Below are 20,998 nucleotides of genomic sequence, written 5' to 3'. Positions count from 1 at the left end.
CAGGACATTCCATGCGAGTGGAGTATCTAGCGGGTAGCCGGTAGTGTTTGGGGTTCTCCCAGAGTGCAGTGTCCTGAGGGTCGGCGTGCTGGGGCAGGTGGCAGGACCTCGCTGCCTTTCATGGTTCCATGACATTCCCTTGGTTGTTCACTTGGTGGTTGATCGACATCTGGCCCTTGTGAATAATGCTGCTGTGAATTTCATGCATAAGTTTTTGTTTGAATACTGGTTTCTTGTATATTTTTTAAACTAACTTTCCCATTTGTGTTCTGGATTAAAGCTGCTGCTAAAATGGAAGATTTCTGGCCTCTGATGGTCTCTTTGGCCAGCAGAAGTGAGGCTCTGGCCCCTGTGAGGTCCTCGCAGAAAGTCACCTCAGTAGCTCTGACAATGGCCTTTTCCTTCCTCAGGGCCCAGCTGGTCCCACTGGTCCTCCAGGCCTGATAGGAGAACAAGGCATTCCTGGTCCTCGGGTGAGCCTGTCCACACTCTTATATCCTCACACCCTTTGCTAAACAGAACACATATGGGCAAGCAGGTTAAGGGTTTGTCCAATATTGCCATTGCAGACACCCCTCCCTTAGGCCTCCTCCCTGCCAACACAGACCCTGTGTCCAACCTCAGCCCTCCCACTTACTGGCCACTTTGCCTCAAGGAAGTAAGAGTCTCTTTCTTTGGTGCTCCAGGGACTTCTAATTCTCCATATAGTCCTTCAATATAGACTCTGGTAAGCACGGGAAAAATGTGTCTCATCTCCAGAGCCTTCCATCAATTGTGGAAAATCTAAATCTACCAAACTCCTTAGATAATGCAAAGTGTCTCCTATTTAGAGCTCAGAGATAGCCCCCTGTGGGTCAGTCTTTGTAGAAGGAGGTGCTCAAGTTTTTCCTCAAGTTCTACACAGAAGAGGTGCTGTGACCACAGATGTCCACATGTATCGTAGCCATTAGTGAGGACCAGCAGAAGCTTGCTGCTCTTGCAACATGGGATGGGATCAGATGCCATGGGCCTGCATACACATAGTTGCATCTGTCGTATTTGAGGGCACCATCCTCTCATTTGTTATAGAAAAAATAATGGCTAATAAGCTGGAAATGACCTGGTCTGTTGCTACATAAAAGCACAAAAATATTTTACAGTAGTAGAAGCAGGTAGGATCTTGCTTGGAAACCCTTTCTCTAGCTGGAGGGCTGGTAATACCTACTTGTAAAGTTTTTGTGAGTTTTTCAAGAACATATATTTAACTTCTAATTAACCAAGAATGTAAGATGCACAGGCGCGGGTTATTCAAATAGTCATCCGATAGCCCCCAAATGCTTCCTGGCTTCTCCTTTCTCACCATCATTTAGAGGGTCACTTCTGGGCTGTGAAGGCTTTACCACGTTTACCAGTTAATTTCGTTCGTGATTTGTTAATTCACCCAACAGGCATTTATTTATGTGCCTGTGTACATCAGGTGTTCGTGATAGGACTGTAAATGGGAAGGGCAAACAAGTCACATAAAATCTGGGGTCTTGTTGTCCAGTCAGGAACCTACAGTGTGCACAACAATAACGACAGTCTGCTTTAATTTGATGCTGTGAGGTGACGCTGATGTATGAAATTCGCATGAGCCGTTGCTAGGGAGTCTGTAGCCCCACGCGCATTGCTCAGTGCTGGGGATTTGCAGTCAAGACAGGTCACATACCTCAGTGGACTTGACCTCCCTGGGGGTGGGGTGGGCAGGATTCAGAGAAACCTTTGTCGAAACAGATGAAGACGCCCCTGACACCCTCCTCTCCTTGTGCTCCAGGGAGCTGGAGGGAGCGCTGGTGCCCCCGGAGAACGTGGCAGAATCGGTCCCCTGGGAAGAAAGGTTTGTCTGGAGACAGGTAGAGCTTTCCCAAGGACAGGGACCCAGTCAGGTGCACACAGCCCTGCCCACTCCTTGTCCGTCTGTCCACTGCCTTAGGGTTCCTTTGCTCACTGCTTCTCCTCACCGTGGCTGGTTTCCATACCAGCCTCTCTGTTTATAGCCAGCTTGGCCAGTGTGATGACTGTCCCTGGCAGTGTCCCTACTCAGAGCCCACCATCAGCTGGACAATCGTCTAGTCCCCTCTTGCCCTGGCCTGTGCCCATGGTGCAGTGTCCTCTGAGTGGTCAGGGCAGCTGGGCAGTGCTTGGCACCATCTCAGCGTCACGTGGGGTACACAGTCTTTGACCATGGGCACACAGTGGCCCTGTTGACCTTGTTTAGATCCTCCAAGAGACCCAGAGCCTGATGGTTCGGATAACGTTTGTTACATGAATGCTGGCTGGGAGCCTGCCTCCTGCCAGCCTCTAAAGGAACTACATTTTGTCATCACGAGTTTAGGGAGTGTGTTTGCCCAGTAGAAGAGCTGTGTCCATGTGAATCCTTCATGGTCTCTGTACCCCGCTGCTGGGGTCAGGCTTTACACTGAATTCACATCCCCTACTTCTCATGCCTTTTCCTCCTAGCTGCCCCTCTCTCTTCCCACTAGCCTGTCCCCCGTGCCATGCTGTGGAGAAGGACAGTCACAAGCCTCCTGGATCCTTTTCCAGGAGTCCACGGATGACTACTGCAGTTTGGAAAGTAATTTCACGGGACGCTCAGAGGCAGCACCCACCTAGCCAGAGCAGGGCTCTGCCGACCCTCCTTGGGCCCCTGGCTCAGGGCTGTTCTCCTTCCTCGGGCTCCGGTCTCAGGGCTATTTTTCTGTCTAGGGTGAGCCAGGAGAGCCAGGACCAAAGGGAGCAATTGGGAGCCGTGGACCTCGTGGGGAGACGGTAGGTCCCAGTGTGTGTGGGGTCTGGGCTGCTCTCAAATCTTCACTGGAAGGTGCAGGAGGGACCTAAATGGTGATGTCTTGAGCACTACTTCTGGTATTACTGGAAGTGCCATTTGGAAACAGTGAAACCCGCTGCTTACCAGCTGTGTATGAGTTTCAGAAAAAGTCATGTTTCATGGGAAGTGGGCAGTGGAAAGACATTTTTTCCTGGTGTACTGAAGCTCAACCACCTTCATTCTGGGCGTTGCAAAGGCGTTGTGAGCTTAGAGCTTTTCTGGGAAGAAGTGAATGTCCTTGGGTTAAAATGGGATCGGGTATGATAAGGTCTCAATCCGGATGGAAACAATTGCTTTTGAGTGAGATATCCTAAGAATAGAAATTACTATCTCAATAACTTATTTTTGAGAGTGCTATCTAAAAACACCCTAACTGCTCATTAACAAGGATTTTGTCAAGTATATTTCTATGTAGGGAAAATAAATCCACAGTCCAGGGGGCATTTTTCTAAAAGGGGTCACTGTATCCAAACACTGTATACACACACTGGGCTAATCAGACTGTTGTAGTCCCCAAGCTTTAAAATATTCCCCTTGGGTTTCTTTTTTGCAGATAACTGAAGTTTAAAAAATCGTGTTCTAATACTTTAAGTCTCATAAGCACAGGAGGAAACAAATGAGAGTGTGTGTGTGATATAAAGTCTGCTGGTTCTTTTGAAATAATTAATGGCATCCAGTTCTGGATGCTCCCTGAGGGAGAGAGACAGGGAGACATCCTAATGCGCAGGGAGGGGTCTGGAGGTGGTGACAGGGAAGGAAGGAAAGGAGTGTGGGGAGGCTGAGCCCTGGAGGCCGAGTTGTGGTTCAGTGTTCTTGTTCTGAAGTAGCATCAGAGACTCACAGGTGCACAGAACTGGAGACCCTTGGAGATTCCTTTCAATTCCACTCATCTCTAGGAGCCGGAGTTGAAAGGAATGGTCTTTGGATGGTCTTTGTACGGAGCTCACTATGGAAGTCTTCACCCAGCCTGTGTCGTGGTCCATCATTTTACCTGCTCAGCTCATCAGTGTTGCTGGGAGGGCTTCATTGCTTTCCTCCTGTGCGGATTTTACATTTCTTGATTTCTGTGTATCTCAAAACTTTCATAATGACCCATATATCTGTATCCACTGCCATTTGGCTACAAAGGAGTCCTTTGAGCCCAACACCTGTTCACACTTGGGAGGATGGGGCTGGAGCGGGAACCTTGGCCTGGAAACATCTCAGGCACTCAGGGCCCCTCCACAGGGCGGCAGCGGGGCAGAGATGGTGGCATGATGTGGCTGACACGGGGACCTGTAGTAACGTCTCCTTCTCACTGTTAGGGAGACGATGGGCGCGATGGAGCTGGCAGTGAAGGACGCAGAGGCAAGAAAGTATGTATCTGTGGAGGATTCCTGATGAGCTCCTGCTGCCAGGAGGCTACTTCTGATGTGCCAGCTTTTAAAGAGTCATTCCTTTACCTTTATTGCATTTGAGTGGTGGATTCCCTTTGATGACTCTGCAGACAATTTTTTTTCTTTTAAGATCAATTTATTTTAGATGAATTTAAATAGGAAACAAGCATTGAGTCATTTATTTATCTTTTATAGGGAGAAAGAGGATTCCCTGGTTACCCAGGACCAAAGGTAAATGCTCCTACAGGTGAAACATCACCGTTGTTTTGACATGAGTCTGGAATGTCTGAGATTGAAAGACAGAATAGCTGGGCATTCGTCTTGGGTCAGCCATTCACTAACTGGGCTGCCCTGGGGGAGACTTTGCCTTCTTTAAGAGAAAGAAGGTCGATTGGAGGTGACAAGATGCGCTTGCTGTGGTGCTTGTGAGGTTTAAATAAAATAATACTGCAGTAAAAGTACTTTGTCAGCTATAAAATGCTATAACCTGTATATATTGTTATTGGTTAAATAAATGAAGGCTGCAAATGTCGCCAAGATACTGATAATTCATTGGAGCAGTGACTCAAAGTTAACCATTTGGCTGCCTGGGAAGTGTGGTTCAGATGCCCCCCCCCCAGGTGCTGCCCAGGGGTCCTCCAGAGACCTTCTAGCCCAGAGAGTAATGTGCCCCTTCTTGGCTGTCTTCCCAGGGCACCCCTGGAGAGCCTGGGACAGATGGAACTCCAGGACCCAAAGGCATCAGGGGCCGAAGGGTAAGTTTTCCTGGGCCTTGGGGCAGGTGCGGATGAGAACGTGTGTAGCAGAGTGACTTCCTGCCGAGGCCACTGAGAGCTATTCTTTTTTGAAAATAAACCGTCTTTACTTGCAACCTGGCCAGTGAGAGTATGAGATGGAAGGAAGGGAATTTCCTGCCCCAGACCAGTGTCCTCAGAGAGCCGCCAGGTCGTGGTCTGAGACTATCGTCCTGGGCTATGTTCCCCTTATGGGGAGGCCCACGAGCCCCTCCGGGTGTACACCTCAGGGTGGCTAGTGGGTGGCTGCCTCCCGGCACCGCACCAGGAAGGGTCCCGTCTCAAAGGGGGTGACATTGGATGTCCACACCCACCCAGACAGCGAGGCAATGGGGTTGAATGAGGCACGTGAACTGCTCCTGAGGGTCCCAGGCTCAGGTGCGAGTGAAAGCTGAGATTGGGGCCCCCTCTCCCTACTGGCGAGCAGAGTCCCATTCCTTAAACTCTTGGCTCTGGGTTGCTCTTTCCAATAGATATTAACTGCCACCTCCCCAAGATGGCACTGAGTCTTGAATTAGCAAAGTGTGGCCTAGAATGGGTAAACCTTTCCTGGCAGTCAAGCTGGATCATTTGCTACTCCAGGAAGAGAGTTAGAGCATTGATGTCAGCTGCACTGAATGGCGATTTGGCTCATCGTCTGTTATAATTCTCATAGAAAAATCTTATTATCTCAGTAATGGCTCTTGGGAGGGCCTCTGTCTTACCTTGACCTGCCAGAGGACAGGGCATCCCCATAGTTGTGGGGAGTGCCCATCAGCTCGTCCCTATGTTTGAGTTTAGCAGGCCGTTAGCCTCCCTTAAAAAGAGAGACTTCTCAGGGCAATGGGGACCCTTGACTGGATCACATCACCATCCCTTTCGATTGCAGGTGCCAAGAATTTTCAGTCTTTGGCCACAACTGAACATGCTTGTTCTTCCCTCTAGGGAAATTCAGGACCTCCAGGAACAGTTGGGCAGAAGGGAGACCCCGGCTTCCCAGGACCGGCTGTAAGTACTTATCTAGTTCTGAACAAGCTGGCGTCACCCAGCTAGGGTGGCTCAGCTCAGCAAGGCCTCCCACCCCTCCTGGGGCACAGGGTGTGTGAAGCAAGCACGTGAAAGGAAGCCCCTCTCATAGGAGAAGCCCTGTTCAGACTCAAGATCGAAGGTGTGGTTTCCGTGGATTGGTAAGGAGCTCCCAGGTTTTCAGGACATGGGGCTACTTCCAAAGCCAAATTACCTTTCAGGGGAAACACTTGGTTTTCAAAATCCTCTATCTTTTGCTTTTCAAGTGATAAAGTCAAATTTATGGGGAGAGGCTGTCGATGATCAAGGTGGTCCAAAGGCCCCCTTTGTGTCCTCTGCCACGTTCCCGCGGGCCCGAGACTGTCTTTACCTCCCATGTCCAGTATGTTTCCCATGCACCTCAGTCTCTCCCTTCTTGGTTTTACAGGGTCACAAGGGCAACAGAGGCGACTCCGTCGATGTAAGTTGCACGTGTCCACAGTGAGTCTTGGCCTCCTGAGCCTGTGCTCAGCTCTGCTTACATATTCTTTTATTTCTTTTAAAGCAATGTGCCCTTGTCCAAAGCATCAAAGATAAATGCCGTAAGTACACAGTTTTCTCTTGGCTATGACAGTTTATATTGTTACATTTGAAATTCTCACAGGACAGGCCAACGTGTGTTTCACCCTTTCTCCTCTCTTCCTTCCCTAGCTTGCTGCTACGGTAAGTTGATTTCGGTGTGCTGACTTTCTCCCGAGGACAGAAAGCCCCCCTTTTGCAGTAAGTGAAGTTTGTCTTTGGAACCTCCCTTCCCCAGGGCCCCTGGAGTGCCCTGTCTACCCGACGGAGCTGGCCTTTGCTTTGGACACCTCTGAAGGCGTCACCCAGGACACGTTTAACCGGATGAGAGATGTGGTCCTGAGCGTTGTGGGTGACTTGACCATTGCTGAGAGCAATTGTCCCCGGGGGGCCCGAGTGGCTGTGGTCACCTATAACAATGAGGTGACCACGGAGATCCGGTTTGCTGACTCCAAGAAGAAGTCGGTCCTCCTGGACAAGATTAGGAACCTTCAGGTGTCTCTGACATCCAAACAGCAGAGCCTGGAAACTGCCATGTCATTCGTGGCCAGAAATACGTTCAAGAGAGTAAGGAACGGATTCCTCATGAGGAAAGTGGCTGTATTCTTCAGCAACAGGCCCACGACAGCGTCCCCACAGCTGAGGGAGGCTGTGCTGAAGCTCTACGATGCGGGGATCACACCCTTGTTCCTTACGAGCCAGGAGGACAGGCAGCTCGTCAACGCCCTGCAGGTTGGTGCTCTATGGGCTCCTCCCTCCCTTCCTGGCACAGCCATGCCCCATGGGGGGTTCATGTCCTCTTCTAACAGGTCCCAGATGAGGCCAGCCTGCCTGAGAACTTCTTAGTGAGATTCCAGGACAGTCTCGTGGCCCCAGCCCTAGAGGGATATCCTAGTGCCAGAAAGTCCCTCCCTCCAGGTCCCTGTCACATGTTGACTTCTCTTGAGGTTGAGTGAGGCTGTGAGTCCTCCCTGGCCACACAGAGATGTCAGCATTGTTGACACTCTCTGTCTACTGATGGGGGTGGCGTGGCTTATTTGCTTTGCTCGTGAGGAGCTGGACCTTTAGATCTGGCCTGGCTCCTCCAGACATAGTCCCATGTGCTCACTCTGAGCTGTGTGTGACCCTGAACTGGGCCTCTACTTCCTGAGATGGCTCGGTGAGGTTTGGGTCATCAGTTTACCTCTGGGATAAGAAGATCTTGCAGTTACGGGGGGGCGCACATGAAGATGAGACCCTTGTCCCTCAGACCCCACAGTCCATGTGCTGGTGACACCCTATCCCACTCTGTCCTGATTGGCCCCAAAGGCAAATATCCCAGGTGACCCACCCTGGAGGCTTTCTGTCTCTTTGTGAGATCCCCAAAACACCAGTGACCTAGCACCCCTGATCTGAATAGCTGTGCAAACTTTTCTTTAGCCAGGCTCCAAGGGTCTCTTGTCATTCTGTTAAATAACTTATTTAATTGTTATATGAATTAATACCTATTCAGTGGTGATGCTATTCAAGGCACACGGGTGATGGGTGGGGAGTGGAAGACCCCAATCAGGAGGCAGAAGGCCTGGGCTCTAGCTCCAGCCCACCCACCCATTTGAAGTGAGATAATCAGACTTAGCCTCTCTGTTTTAGATTTTTCCCCCTGTAAGATGAGGCTGGGGTGGAATATTCCATGGTTTTACTGTTCTCTGTGTCAGCAAGAGACGGCTAGGTCACTGCTGCCATCCCTCACCGTGTCTTGGGCCAAACTGCAGCTACTGTGACCACAGACTACTGCACTAGGAATCCAGTTTTAAATCTGGGCTACCAGCTGAATGGTCTTGTGGGGCTCTGTGTATAAGCATCTGCTCTGTGTGGGCCAAGTGACCCAGAATCACAGCTGTTTCTTAGCAAGGTTTCAGCAAGATCAAAAAATTATTCATTCATTCATTATTCATCCATTCATTCAATTAGTCATTGATTAAATGAGTAATTACTGATTGTGTGCCAGGTGCTATGATGAATGGGACATTTTGCTTCTACCAGGATTGATTTTGTCACTTGCTTTGTCGCTAACTAGACCCGAGGGGGTGGGAGGGGCTGGGCTTGCACTTGCTGGCTGCTGCTGTTGGCAGAAATGATAACAACATTCAAGTCCCTGCTATTTGCTAGAGCAACCCTGGGTACTTTACACACATTATCTAACTTAATCCTCCAAATACTCCCATTGGCAAAGTACCTTTATCTCCATTTTACAATGGAGGAACATGAACCTCAGAGAGGTTAAATACTTTTTGCTTTGGGTCTAGCAGAAATGTTGGAGTCGGACTTGAATTCTGGCTCATCTCATTAGAGTAAAACCCCTGTTCTCCTGTTACACTCAGAGCCCATTCCACCCACAAAGGAGAAGATACTGAGCTGTTGGAAAGTTTATTTTCTTGACGTGACTTTGGTTTATTCCTCAGCCGTATTTTCGAATAGTTACTGATCATGTACATGCCTACCAAAAACTTCTTTTGTTTAAACCAGATCAACAACACAGCAGTGGGCCATGCGCTTGTCCTGCCGGCAAGTAGGGACCTCTCAGACTTCTTGAAGAACGTCCTCACGTGTCACGTCTGCCTGGGTAAGGTGCTTCTCCTGCAGGACAATCTGTCCAGCTGCAATTACAAAAGGTCATCTCCATAGAGAAATATTTGGGTGAATAATTATGACCTGTGTAAAGAGCTCGAGTTAAATTAAGATTTGTAAAGTTTATGTTTACCAGTGCAAATACTATGTGAATGGTCTCTATGTTTAACGTGAACCTCCTCACTCAGAGCTGCTCTTCGTGGCAGTCATTGGCGTTACAGGGAACAAGGGTGGGGGTGGGCTCTGCTTAAGTTTTAGCCTAAGATTCTAGAATGAGAATGCTTGGCTCCTAGGACATATTTCTCCAGGGAGTGGCAAAGATAAGGTAATTATTCATTTCCTTTTTAAATGTCAGTACCGTGGTAGACTATAAACAACAATTTTAGTTTACTGATTTGTTTCCTCTGCTAAGTACGGGAGAACCTCCATAGCTGACCCCCTCCTGACACTGTCCCCTCCTTAAGGTGACCTGACTTTTGCAGACTGGACATGCAGCACTTGTATGTGTCAGCACAGCAGCCCTCATTCCTGTGTTGACTCCCTCTGTGTGCTGACCAGTTTGTGACAGTCCCTGGGTGGTCACCTCACAGAGGTCCTACTGTATTAGGTGATGCAAACTGTAATGTGGCTGCAGTCGAGGCAGCAAGGTGTAAAGAGCTTTCCTTTTTTTATTATTAAATCATAGCTGTGTATATCAATGCAATTGTGGGGCACCATACACTGGTTTTATAGACCATTTGACATATTTTCATCACACTGGTTAACATAGCCTTCCTGGCATTTTCTTAGTTATTGTGTTAAGAGTAAAGAGCTTTCTGTTCTACGTGCCAGTATTGATCACCCCAGATTCCTACAGGTCAGGTTCTGCAGGCTCCCACTGCAGGAGGCCCAGCATAATGGCCTGCTGTGCCTCTTCCCAGACATCTGCAACATTGACCCATCCTGTGGGTTCGGCAGCTGGAGGCCATCCTTCAGGGACAGGAGGGCTGCAGGTAGCGATGTGGACATCGACATGGCTTTCATCTTAGACAGCGCTGAGACCACCACCCTGTTCCAGTTCAACGAGATGAAGAAGTACATAGGTTACCTGGTCAGACAGCTGGACATGAGCCCAGACCCCAAGGCCTCCCAGCACTTCGCCAGAGTGGCTGTCCTGCAGCATGCACCCTACGCGTCCCGGGGCAATGCCAGCGTGCCGCCTGTGAAGGTGGAATTCTCCCTGACTGACTATGGCTCCAAGGAGAAACTGCTGGACTTCCTGAGCAGGGGGATGACACAGTTGCAGGGAACCAGGGACTTGGGCAGTGCCGTCGACTACACCATAGAGAACGTCTTTGAAAGCGCACCAAACCCACGGGACCTGAAGATTGTGGTGCTGATGCTGACAGGTGAGGTGCGGGAACAGCAGCTGGAGGATGCCCAGAGAGCCATCCTGCAGGCCAAGTGCAAGGGCTACTTCTTCGTGATCCTGGGCATTGGCAAGAAGGTGAACGTCAAGGAGGTGTACGGCTTCTCCAGTGAGCCAAATGATGTCTTCTTCAAGCTACTGGATAAGTCGACTGAGCTCAACGAGGAGCCGCTGATGCGCTTTGGGAGGCTGTTGCCATCATTTGTCAGCAGTAAGTCCTGTGTCCATTGCACGGTGTGTGTCCTGGCTGGGGCTCCATGTGAGCCCACACCCTTGGGCCAGGAGGAGTCGGGGAACAGTCTTGGGAAAGCCATCCCATGTGCTAATATGAATGTGTTCATTCATTCAGCAAACATAATTGACACCTGTCATGTGGCAGAAATGCTTTAGGAGCCAGGGTCAGCGGGGAGCACACAGACAGTAATTCTTGCCCCCATCCCCTCACTAATTCCACCACATTTGACCAAGTATCTTCCGGCCATTAGGCACTATTGGTGTCCCTAATAGTTTACAAGGGTGTGGGAGAATGCATTTATTACACGTGACATAATATGCTGGCTTGTCAAGAGAAGTGTGTCTGTTGGGGGCACTACGGAAAGCTTCTGGAAGGAGTTGCATTGATCAGGGCTTAGCCGCCAGACCCAGGCTTGGATACCTCTGGGTTTTGGCCAAGGGGCCTCTCCTTCCCTGGAACAATCTCTGCCTCTGCCCCAGCAGCATCTTCAAAGGTCATGCCCAGATCCTCTGTTCACCGTGGAGCTCCCACTGCCAGTGCCTGCCTGTGGTTAGTCTGGACCCCTTGACTAACCGCATCCACATGGCCTGTTGGTTGTTAATTTACGGGTCTGTGTCCCTCAGCAGACTGCATGTTCTCTGAGGAGGTGCAGCCCTTTGTGGTTCCCAAAACCTGGCATAGCGCACGGCCCAGAGGCAGACAGGGGAAGTATCATTAAGTGTTGGAGATTTATACAGTATACATAAACGTGTACATGCTCAAAGATTATTACGCTAGGGAAAGTTGACACCTATGGAAACAGTATTCACATTTGTGAAGGCCTGCTCCTCAAAAGATTTAGGGAAAACATAAAGTATGCTGGCAAGATCACACAGGGCCTGTTGCTCCTGTCTTCAGAAGATTAAAAACACATGCTGTGTTCAACAAAGCATTGAGAAAATATTAAATACGTTTGGATTATAATTTGACATTTAGGAGTTAAACTTTTTTGGGGGGGTATTATTATTATTTTTGTTATTGTTTGGGATTCATTGAGGGTACAAAGAATTAGGTTACACTGATTGCATTTGTTAAAGTCCCTCTTATAAATGTGAGGAGTTAAACATCTTAAACTTTCCACTTTATTTTTTTCCTGTCTTCTCCTTCACATTGAGTTGATATTATCATTAACCTAGCCACGAAAATATTATCAGATAGAACAGATTGGCTTAATATGTTTTATAGATCAAGTGCTATTGCACTTAATGTTTGAAATCAGTGGATAAGCATGTTTGAAAGAATTAACTCAACACAGATATGATGTGATCCCTTTAACTCATTAATAGATTAATTTTGATTTTCATGTGATTCTTCTGCAGTTCAAATGCTTTTTTCTGTTTTTCTCTAGGTGAAAATGCTTTTTACTTGTCCCCAGATGTCAGGAAACAGTGTGATTGGTTCCAGGGGGACCAACCAGCAAAGAATCCTGTGAAGTTCGGTCACAAACAAGTGTAAGTGAAAGTAATTATTGTCTGCAAAGTTGTAGTGCTAAAGGCAATGCCGAAGTCTCCCTGCACTCCTAACTTTAGGGATAAGGATCCTAAAATTCAGAAAATGGGACTCACAAAGGGTAACATGGGTAATTATTCTCAAATAGTCTAATGTATTAGTTAGCTTTTGCTGCATAACAAACTACACAAAACTTAGTGGCTTTTGATATGAGGACAATTAATGACAATTAAGGTTGTGTGTGGGGGGGGAAGCAGAGAGAGGGACGGAGGGAGAGGGTGGGGCCTTGGTGTGTGTCACACTTTATGGGGGCAAGACATGATTGCAAGAGGGACTTTGCCTAACAATTGCAATCAGTGTAACCTGGTTTATTGTACCCTCAATGAATCCCCAACAATAAAAAACAAACAAACAAACAAACAAAAAAAAACTTAGTGGCTTAGAACAACCAGCATTAATTTGCAATTATGTGAGTAGGCAATTTTAGTCTGGGCTCAGCTGGGTGGTTCTTCTGGTCTCTGTTGGGCTCACTTATAAGTTTGTGGTCAGCTGCTTGTCAGTTGTGGACCTGCTGTTCTAGAATGACCTCAGCTGGGTGGCTCATCTAGCCCCACGTGTTCTCTCATTCTCCAGCAAACAGAGTGTCCTGCATTTGTTCACCAGGTGAGCTGGCAGGGTTCCCTGGGAGAAGGAAGGAGTGTGCAAGGTCTCTGGAGACTTAGGTTGGAACTGGCACACTGTTACTTCTGATGTATTCCATCAGCAAAAGCCTGTCCAAGACCAGCCTAGATTTAAGGGTGGAAAACTAGCCCCGAAGGGAGGACCTGCTACCTCACAGTGTAAAGGACATGGGTCCAGGAAGGGTGGATAATTGAGATCATATGTCTAAATAATCTACCATGCCTAGTGTGAAATGACTTCATAAAGAAGGATTAGATATATCAAAAAATAGGCCCCACATTTTCTTAAAATTATTAATGCTATAATAGCACGTGATGATGGTAATAGTAGGAAGCAATGTGCATGCTTTACTGTGAAGACTCACGAGCGGGTGGGGAGATGGGTAGGATGATGACACCTGTGGCAGGGGTTCGTGCCCTGCTTCATGTCAGCTCCCAACTCTGGGGACAGAGATGGGGGGCAGGGTGGCCATGGGACAGACTGCTAGGCAGGGGTTCATGGCTACAGGAACTGAGCTTATGCAACCTGTCAGCAGTTTATGCCCTGAAGAGCCTACCACAGTGCGTCGTGCTTAGGCGGGAAGTGGGGTTCCGACCTTTGCACATGGATGAGATGTGCATTCAAACAGTCTCTGAGAAATGAAGATCTGGTTCCCTGATGGCTGTCCTCCAGGGTGAGGAGAGAGAGCTCACCTCTTCCTATAATAAGTCCTTCTCTCTACCACCTCAAAAGCCATCTGGTTATTGGCTGTGTCCTCAGAGGGAGGGATTTTGAATCTTAGCACAGTAAGAGTGGACATGATAACTCAGGCACCTGTTGCCCTTAACCTGGAGCTATGGTGCTGGCTCCACCTGATCCTTATTATTTCTCTGGAATATTCCCTGAACTTGGTGGAAACTTCTTATCTGTAGGAAAACAGAATGAACTAAGTAACTCAGTATTTGACATTTTTGGGTATCAACTTGAAAACATCCTCTGTATGTCAAGCAGCACAAAGTGTCGTCAAAGTAATGAATTGTCCTCTAAGAGCAAGAAAGGAATAAAGGGGCTCTGAGTTGTGGTGTTTGTCTGACTGTGTTGGTGCTGGTGCTTCTCTTTAGGGATTCACAAGACATGAAGAAATTAAAAAAAAAAAAAAAAAAGCAGCAGAAATAGGGCCAGGCATGGTGGCTCATTCCTTAATCCTAGCACTCTGGGAGGCTGAGGTGGGAGGATCACCTGAGGCCAGGAGTTTGTGATCACTGGAAGCAAGAGTGAGACCTGCCTCTACGAAAAACAGAAAAATTAGTGGGTCGTGGTGGTGGGTGCCTGTAGTCCCAGCTACTTGGGAGGCTGACGCAGGAGGATCTCTTGAGCCCAGGAGTTTGAGGTTGCTGTGAGCTGGGATCATACCATTGCATTCTAGCCTGGGTGAAAGAGGTGAGACCCTAAAAAAAAAAGCTCCCCATTCAATATAAACAAAGCATACGCCAGATGTTAAGCCCTGGGAGCAAAACAGTACATGCTGACTTTATAATTTGCTAGCATGATATGACATTTTCTTTCTTATAGTGCAAGTAGCTAACTACTGATTTTATTTAATTTTCTGTGCATGTTTCAGTTGGCTAATTGTTATAATTAGAACATTGTTAAATATCATTTATATTCTCTCTTTTACTTTCTCCCTGCCTTTATTTCATAAATTGAAAATAAGATGTTAGCTGTCCTTATAGTATATGAGCTTTATTTTTAATGATTTTATTTTTAATGATTTTTCTACATGCTGTTCAATAATGCTGTTTTTTTTTTTTTACATGCTGTTCAAAAATGCTGTTTTTATGTGTGGCTTGGATCCTAAAAAGGAATTTAAAATATGTAATACTTTACATAATCTGTAAAAATACTGCATGCATTTTGCTACAACAGCCAATTTCATGTAGCTCATGGGATTATGTGTATATTTTAGGTAGTAGGCAGAGGTGCAGTTAGAGGTAATATTTAATTTGTCTTAACAGGAACATTCCAAATAATGTTACTTCAAGTCCTACATCTAAACCTGTGACCACAACAAAACCAGTGACCACGACGACAAAGCCAGTGACCACCACAACAAAACCAGTGACCACCACGACAAAGCCAGTGACCACCACAACAAAACCAGTAGCTATTGTAAATCTGCCCTCTGCAAAGCCAGCTGCTGCAAAGCCAGCTGCTGCAAAGCCAGCCCCTCCAAAGCCAGCCACTGCCAAGCCTGTGGCTGCTAAGCCTGTGGCCACAAAGACGGCCACAGTCAAATCTGCAGTGTCAGTGAAGCCTGCGGCAGCAGTGAAGCCAGCAGCTGCGAGACCTCCTGATACTCCTGCAAAACAAGTGGCCACCAAGTCCGATGCCCCTAAGCCCCAGGCAGCCAAACCTGCCACCAGCAAGCCGGCTACTGCCAAGCCCGTGGGTAAGAGGCCCTTGTCAGCTGCATCCTCAAAGCCTGTTCACAGAGCAGTTAAAGGAGGCCTAAGTCTGAGGTCTGGGGTGCGGATGATGGTGTTGGGGGGTTTAAGGAGATTCCGAGTGTGTTATTTCTTCCTTTCCTCAAAGAAGACATTAGTCGCCACTGCAGAGGGTCACAAGCTCTGTGTTGTAATGGGAGGCTCATGAAGAGATGGAAATTGCCTTCATTTTACAAACAGAGAGAAAGCAAAGATTCTTTTAAAAGAAATTCAGGTCATACCCTTAAAATTTCATGACTTCATATCTTTTGACTTATAAGGCTTACTCTGTAGTGAATGAAACTTGTGATTAGCACCCTGGGCTTTGTGTTTTCAAAACATCTTCTCAGTAGTAGGTATTTGTAATAGAAAGAAAAAGTAGCTATGTCCCTTGTGGATGAGTACAGAGATTTTTAATTAGTACAAATTTCACATATGCAGTTAGATTACAAAGCCAGTATTGTTTAGGAGCTTGAACAAGAGTCAGTTCCCTGCCGACTGAATTTCCCGCCGACTGTCAGTTAACGCAGCCTTTTTGGACGTGCCCTCTAGCCCGGGTGTTCCAGTCACTCAGGATCTTACCTCTTGTCTCCACGCTTTGCTTTGTGTGTCTTCCAGTGAAGGCATCCCGAGAAGTTCGAGTGTCTGAGATCACGGAGAACAGCGCCAAGATCCACTGGGACGGGCCAGAGCCCCTGGGTGCTTATTTTTATGATCTCACGGTCACCTCAGCCCACGATCAGTCCCTGGTTCTGAGGAAGAACCTCACAGTCACCAGCCATGCCCTTGGGGGCCTGCTCGCTGGGCACGCATACCATGTCACTGTGGTCTGCTACCTGAGGTCGCAGATCAGAGCCACCTACCACGGAAGTTTCAGCACAAGTAAGTACATGGCAGGTTTAAAAAAGTCGGTACCTACTTTCTACACAGACTAGCAGGACACAGGGGAACAGATCTTGTTATTGAATCCATCCTGAAATTCTGAAATAGCAACACATAGGCTCTGGGTGATTTGGTTGCACCCTAACTTTATGAAACGACAGAATGGAAAATGAGATTCCATGTGAAATGTGGTCCTTCCTGGTAGCCTGGACACTTGACGGAGGACTCAGGTGGCCTGAGCCAGCTGGCCTGAGCCCAGCCCCAGGTGGTGACTTTCTCCTGCCCACTGCTCTGCTCATGCTTTTGGGTCCAGGGAGTGGAAACCCCAGGGGCCAGTGGCTCCTTGGGGGCCAGTGGAGGTGCCCTGGGGGTGAATGTGCTTAGCTCCTGAAGAATTTCCTTCCCCGGTCCCTCTACACTCAGGCACTGCCCTCAGTGCTTCTCCAGCCTTTCTCAGTTATTCAGGGCCCCTTTTTTCTCTCTCTTCTTTCCAAGTGCATCTGGACTTTCTCTCATTCTTCTCAATGCCTCTGCTCTAGGGCTGTGGATGGGGAGGCTCCTCTTTTCTTTAGGACCATGCAAAGGAAAGGGAATTCTCATCCACACCACAATTAGGCCACAGAGAGGATCCCCACCCAGCCCTAGGGCTCAGTTTTCCTTGGATGGCCGCAGAAGAGGTCACAGGGGAGAGGAGAGTTTGCTCAGAGGTTTGGGGATCACTCCCCTTCACGTGTTAACAGACTCCAAGGTCAGGGCTGCATGCAGAGGCGACCCGTCCGTCTCGCGATATGCACCCTGCGATAAGACATCAGTCAGGAAAGGCAGCCTCGCGCCAGCCACCGAGGGCTCCTCAGCCCCTCTGTTTCTGATTCACCCACGACTTGCACGCGTTTTTCTTTCACAGAGAAATCCCAGCCTGCACTGCCAGCAAGGTCAGCTTCTAGTTCAACCATCAATTTAATGGTGAGCACGGAACCATTGGCTCTAACAGAAACAGGTGAGTTGTGGAAATACCAGGTCTGTGAATGGCACTAATAAAGCATTGTTCCAAAAACGCTAAAGCTTTCGAATGCAGGATTCCGAGGCATCTTCCTGGGTTCTACGTCTTAGGCCAGGCCTGCCTTCTAGGGGACAAGGTACAAACTGGCTCCGTGCAGCTCAACATAGTCTTCTTGTGCAGAGTTCCAGTTGCAAATGAAGACTGACCTTGCGCGTCACAAAACTCTTAGTGGGAATTTGATGGGAGTGGCTTTGGGGACACCAGCCAGAGTCTGTTCATGGGTCATTTGCCCTGCGCTCACCCTGGGGCTGGCATTGATTTGTGGTCTGGGATGCTGCGAAGAGCAGAGATTCCGCCTTTCAGTGATTTCATCTAATAAAAACTGCTCAGAAGAGCCAAGACAAAGCAGAAACCCAGGCTTTGGAAGTGGCCGGGGATGGTCCTGCTTCCCTGAGCACTGCCCTGGTTGCTCTGTGATGCCACTGTCCCTTGTGCTTGAGCTCCAGAGCAGCACTCCCTGGAGTTAAGTTAGTGACTGGGTGGGTGTGACTCAGAGACAGACAGTAACTTGCTTTAGCCCCCAGACAGGGGGACTCTGAGTGACCTGCAATCACATTCAGCAGAATGTGAGCCTGGCTTGTTCACCTGCCAGAAAGCTATTGCCATAGCCCATATGCTCTGCTTAAGAGTGTTCAGCAAAAGATGTTGATACTAATTTAAATAATTGAAATTCCATGGGAATTTAGATATACTGTTGTCTTATAGACCTGAAGCAAAAACTTGCTGCTATCTGTGGGGACATTTTGCCGTTGTTTGCCTCTCTTTACAGTGTTTGTTTCTGTAGCTGATACAGTAAAGGGCTTTGTGGAGGGCTCCGCTGCTTCTCTGTTGTGCTGGGTTCAGAAGAAGCTCTGCCTGCCTAATATGCATTGAGTTGTCGGAAGCAAAGCTTATTATTTGAGGGCTATCAAATCTATATTCTTCATTTTGCTCTTTCCATTGTTTCTAAAATGATGATGTTTTCTCCATCTGGCCCTTTCTATGGAGTCTATATCCGATCTCATTTATGTGTAGGTAAAATAAGATGTTCTAAGTGTTTTCTGAATCTGCGTCCATGTTCTCTAAGATTTCAAGAATGCCTCTCCCACTGATGGGCTTCCCTTATCCAGGTATCCGTCTGACCATGACCCTCTATAGGGCCACACTCACAGGGGGCCTCAGGAGTGACTAGAAAGAAAGTCATCTGTGCTGGAATTGTGGAACCATTGTACACATAGATGTTTGAGGCTAAATAAGTTGCCTGCTTGCAGCTGGAAGGTGTTTCAAATCGTTTGCCTTTGCAGACAAGTGTAGTAATTGGTCTGTGTCAGAGACCGCTGTGTCCGTTTCATACTCCTCCGAAAGATAGGAAACCAGAAACGTCTCCATGGAAATTTAAGAAAACGAACCGGGAGTTCATGGTGGATTGGGTGATTAAGTTTGACTTCTTAGTCATTGTATGAGAAGATTTTACAAAACAATTTTAGTGCGATGATTTTCATCTTAAACTAAAACAGGGAAATCAGCGGGTGACCCTGGGGTTGGGTGGAGAGGGAGGAAGCAAACTTGAGGCTCAGCCCTCTGCTTTCAGCTTGCAAGAGTTTTCTGAGTCCCATATCGCAGGACCTGGGAGAAGCCTTTGGTGTCTGCACCAGTGACGTCCCGCAGCTCCTGACAGGCCCAGCCTCACTCCCGCGTGAGCCCAAAGAGAAGCCACAGAGTCGTGGGTTAGGACAGACTCAGCTCCGACTTCAGAGGCTCTGAAATCTGTGAATACCGTTTCCCACTCATCAGTTAACTTTACCCCTAAAACAGTGTGGGAAATGTAAAATTTCTAGCCAACTCAGTGCCTCATTGAGGGAAAATGACTTGGAATAAACCAGACAGCCAGATTTGGGGATGTTTGGGGTCTCTTCTGTGTGATCCAGAAAGGATAAGAATGCACAACAGTGTTCAGTCAATATAAACAACACAGCCACAAGGCAGGGTCTGGCTGGGCTGTTTTTTCCCTTTATATTGAGCTGTGAGGTTCTGAATTAGGAAGGTGCTTAGATCGCCTCTCTCCTTGTGTTAAAGATAAAAGAGATTTTGACACTGGGGCTCATGTTGCTCTCAAGACCACAGATGTTTGTTGTAGATGCAACTAAAACCTTTTTCCTTTTAATGGTGAGTGTGGAGCCCTCCAACCCAGGGCAAGCGTGTTCTTCACCATTTCACGTGTGTGCACGTGGATTTGTGCACCTGTACATATGTGTGTCTTTCCAACCCCGTGGGAAGCTGGGAATTACTTGTTTTTCCTAAGAATGTGGCCCTGCATAAATGACTCTGTCATCCGTGCGGTCACAAGGATGTATTAGGGAGTGAAAGCTTATCTTCCCCACTTCCCCCTTCTTCTGTGACTGTCATCCTAGCCATTTTCCTCAGGGGGGTAAAATATTTTAATGATATCTATATTTTATTTTTGGAGACAGAAAAATGAGTGGCAACTAACCACTGTTCATTACTAAAAAAAAAAACAGCGACTGCATGCTTACTCCGTGCTTGTGTGAATATTTTGTATCCAAACATCAATGACCACAGTATGGCTTATTTCTCCAAAGATGTGTTTTCTAGATAAATCAGGCAAAATGCAGTTCTAAAGCTAGCTGCTTTGTATGTACATGTGTGCATTTTAATTCCTCGTACTTTTGCAGCATCCATTTAGTAGAAACAGGGCTTATGTTTACGGCCGTGCGTTCCTTTCTTAGTATGAAATGTTAGCATTGCTTGTTTCACCTCTGTGAATGCAAAGATTTTATCTCACGGGCCTGTACCTTTCAAAGTTTACCGTTTTAGCTTTAGTAATAATATGCATGGAGAACAGCTAGCCCTGGCTTCCTTGGCCAAAAGTGGGAAGGGAGAACAGGGAGGTAGAGACAAAAACCAAAACAAAAACTAGCGACTACGTAGCGCTGTCCAAACCAGCAGTGCACCTTAAAATCAAGACATCTTAGGTTTGATGAAATGTGGTATTTGGTTAACCATATTCCGTGATGGATGTATAGCACTGATTAGCATGGAATGATGTCATGGAGAGAAATAGCTGACTCTATGTGAATAATAATTTGAAGAATTAAGTAATTCCACAAGCTGAGGTAGGCTAAATAGCTGCAAATATTTTCTGTATTTGGTTGAAGGGAAACAACCCTCTTCAAAGCCGTCTGTTTACTGCCGTGTGAGAAGGTGTTTTTGTCAATGGGGGTGTTTGGGTTATCAGGAGTCTCAAACGGTATTATTTTTATCGTGAAATCTTAAAATATAAAAATCTGTTTGTCCAGGTCTGAAGGAGTAAAGGATCCCAAACTTAACAACAACAACGACATTTAAATATAAAGTTAAAAATTTAGTTAAGTTGGGACCTACTGTACCAACCAAGGCTCAGTACATGGGAGCCAGTTTTCTCGTCCAGGCAAGTCGGACCTGCCTGTGGCTTGGACTTTACATCATGGCAAACATTGAATCCTAAGATGACTAAATCGTTTGGTCCTGAGACTATTAAGCTGATGAGGAACATATTTACAATTAGAGTGTAAACACATCGCCCCCCCCCCTTGTTTTGCTGGAGGAGATGCTTACATG

General features: G+C 47.4%; 1 protein-coding gene across 3 annotated transcripts in view; it reads left to right on the top strand.

Moving 5' to 3' along the window:
- The window catches only part of COL6A3 (collagen type VI alpha 3 chain), a 93,649-nt gene that overhangs the window by 67,824 nt on the left and 4,827 nt on the right, over positions 1-20,998 (top strand). For all 3 annotated transcript variants that reach the window (XM_053597048.1, XM_053597046.1, XM_053597047.1), the window contains 17 exons: positions 411-473; positions 1,793-1,855; positions 2,725-2,787; positions 4,150-4,200; positions 4,417-4,452; positions 4,914-4,976; positions 5,940-6,002; positions 6,448-6,480; positions 6,565-6,601; positions 6,711-6,722; positions 6,817-7,310; positions 9,084-9,180; positions 10,106-10,804; positions 12,216-12,318; positions 14,992-15,425; positions 16,078-16,341; positions 17,246-17,338. In XM_053597048.1, coding sequence (XP_053453023.1) covers positions 411-473; positions 1,793-1,855; positions 2,725-2,787; positions 4,150-4,200; positions 4,417-4,452; positions 4,914-4,976; positions 5,940-6,002; positions 6,448-6,480; positions 6,565-6,601; positions 6,711-6,722; positions 6,817-7,310; positions 9,084-9,180; positions 10,106-10,804; positions 12,216-12,318; positions 14,992-15,425; positions 16,078-16,341; positions 17,246-17,338 — 2,668 coding nt within the window. The remainder of the gene's footprint in view (positions 1-410; positions 474-1,792; positions 1,856-2,724; positions 2,788-4,149; positions 4,201-4,416; positions 4,453-4,913; positions 4,977-5,939; positions 6,003-6,447; positions 6,481-6,564; positions 6,602-6,710; positions 6,723-6,816; positions 7,311-9,083; positions 9,181-10,105; positions 10,805-12,215; positions 12,319-14,991; positions 15,426-16,077; positions 16,342-17,245; positions 17,339-20,998) is intronic.

This window comes from Nycticebus coucang, chromosome 7, assembly GCF_027406575.1.
Source record: "Nycticebus coucang isolate mNycCou1 chromosome 7, mNycCou1.pri, whole genome shotgun sequence".
NCBI classification, from domain to species: Eukaryota; Metazoa; Chordata; class Mammalia; order Primates; family Lorisidae; genus Nycticebus; species Nycticebus coucang.
This window is presented reverse-complemented; position numbering and strand designations above follow the sequence as displayed.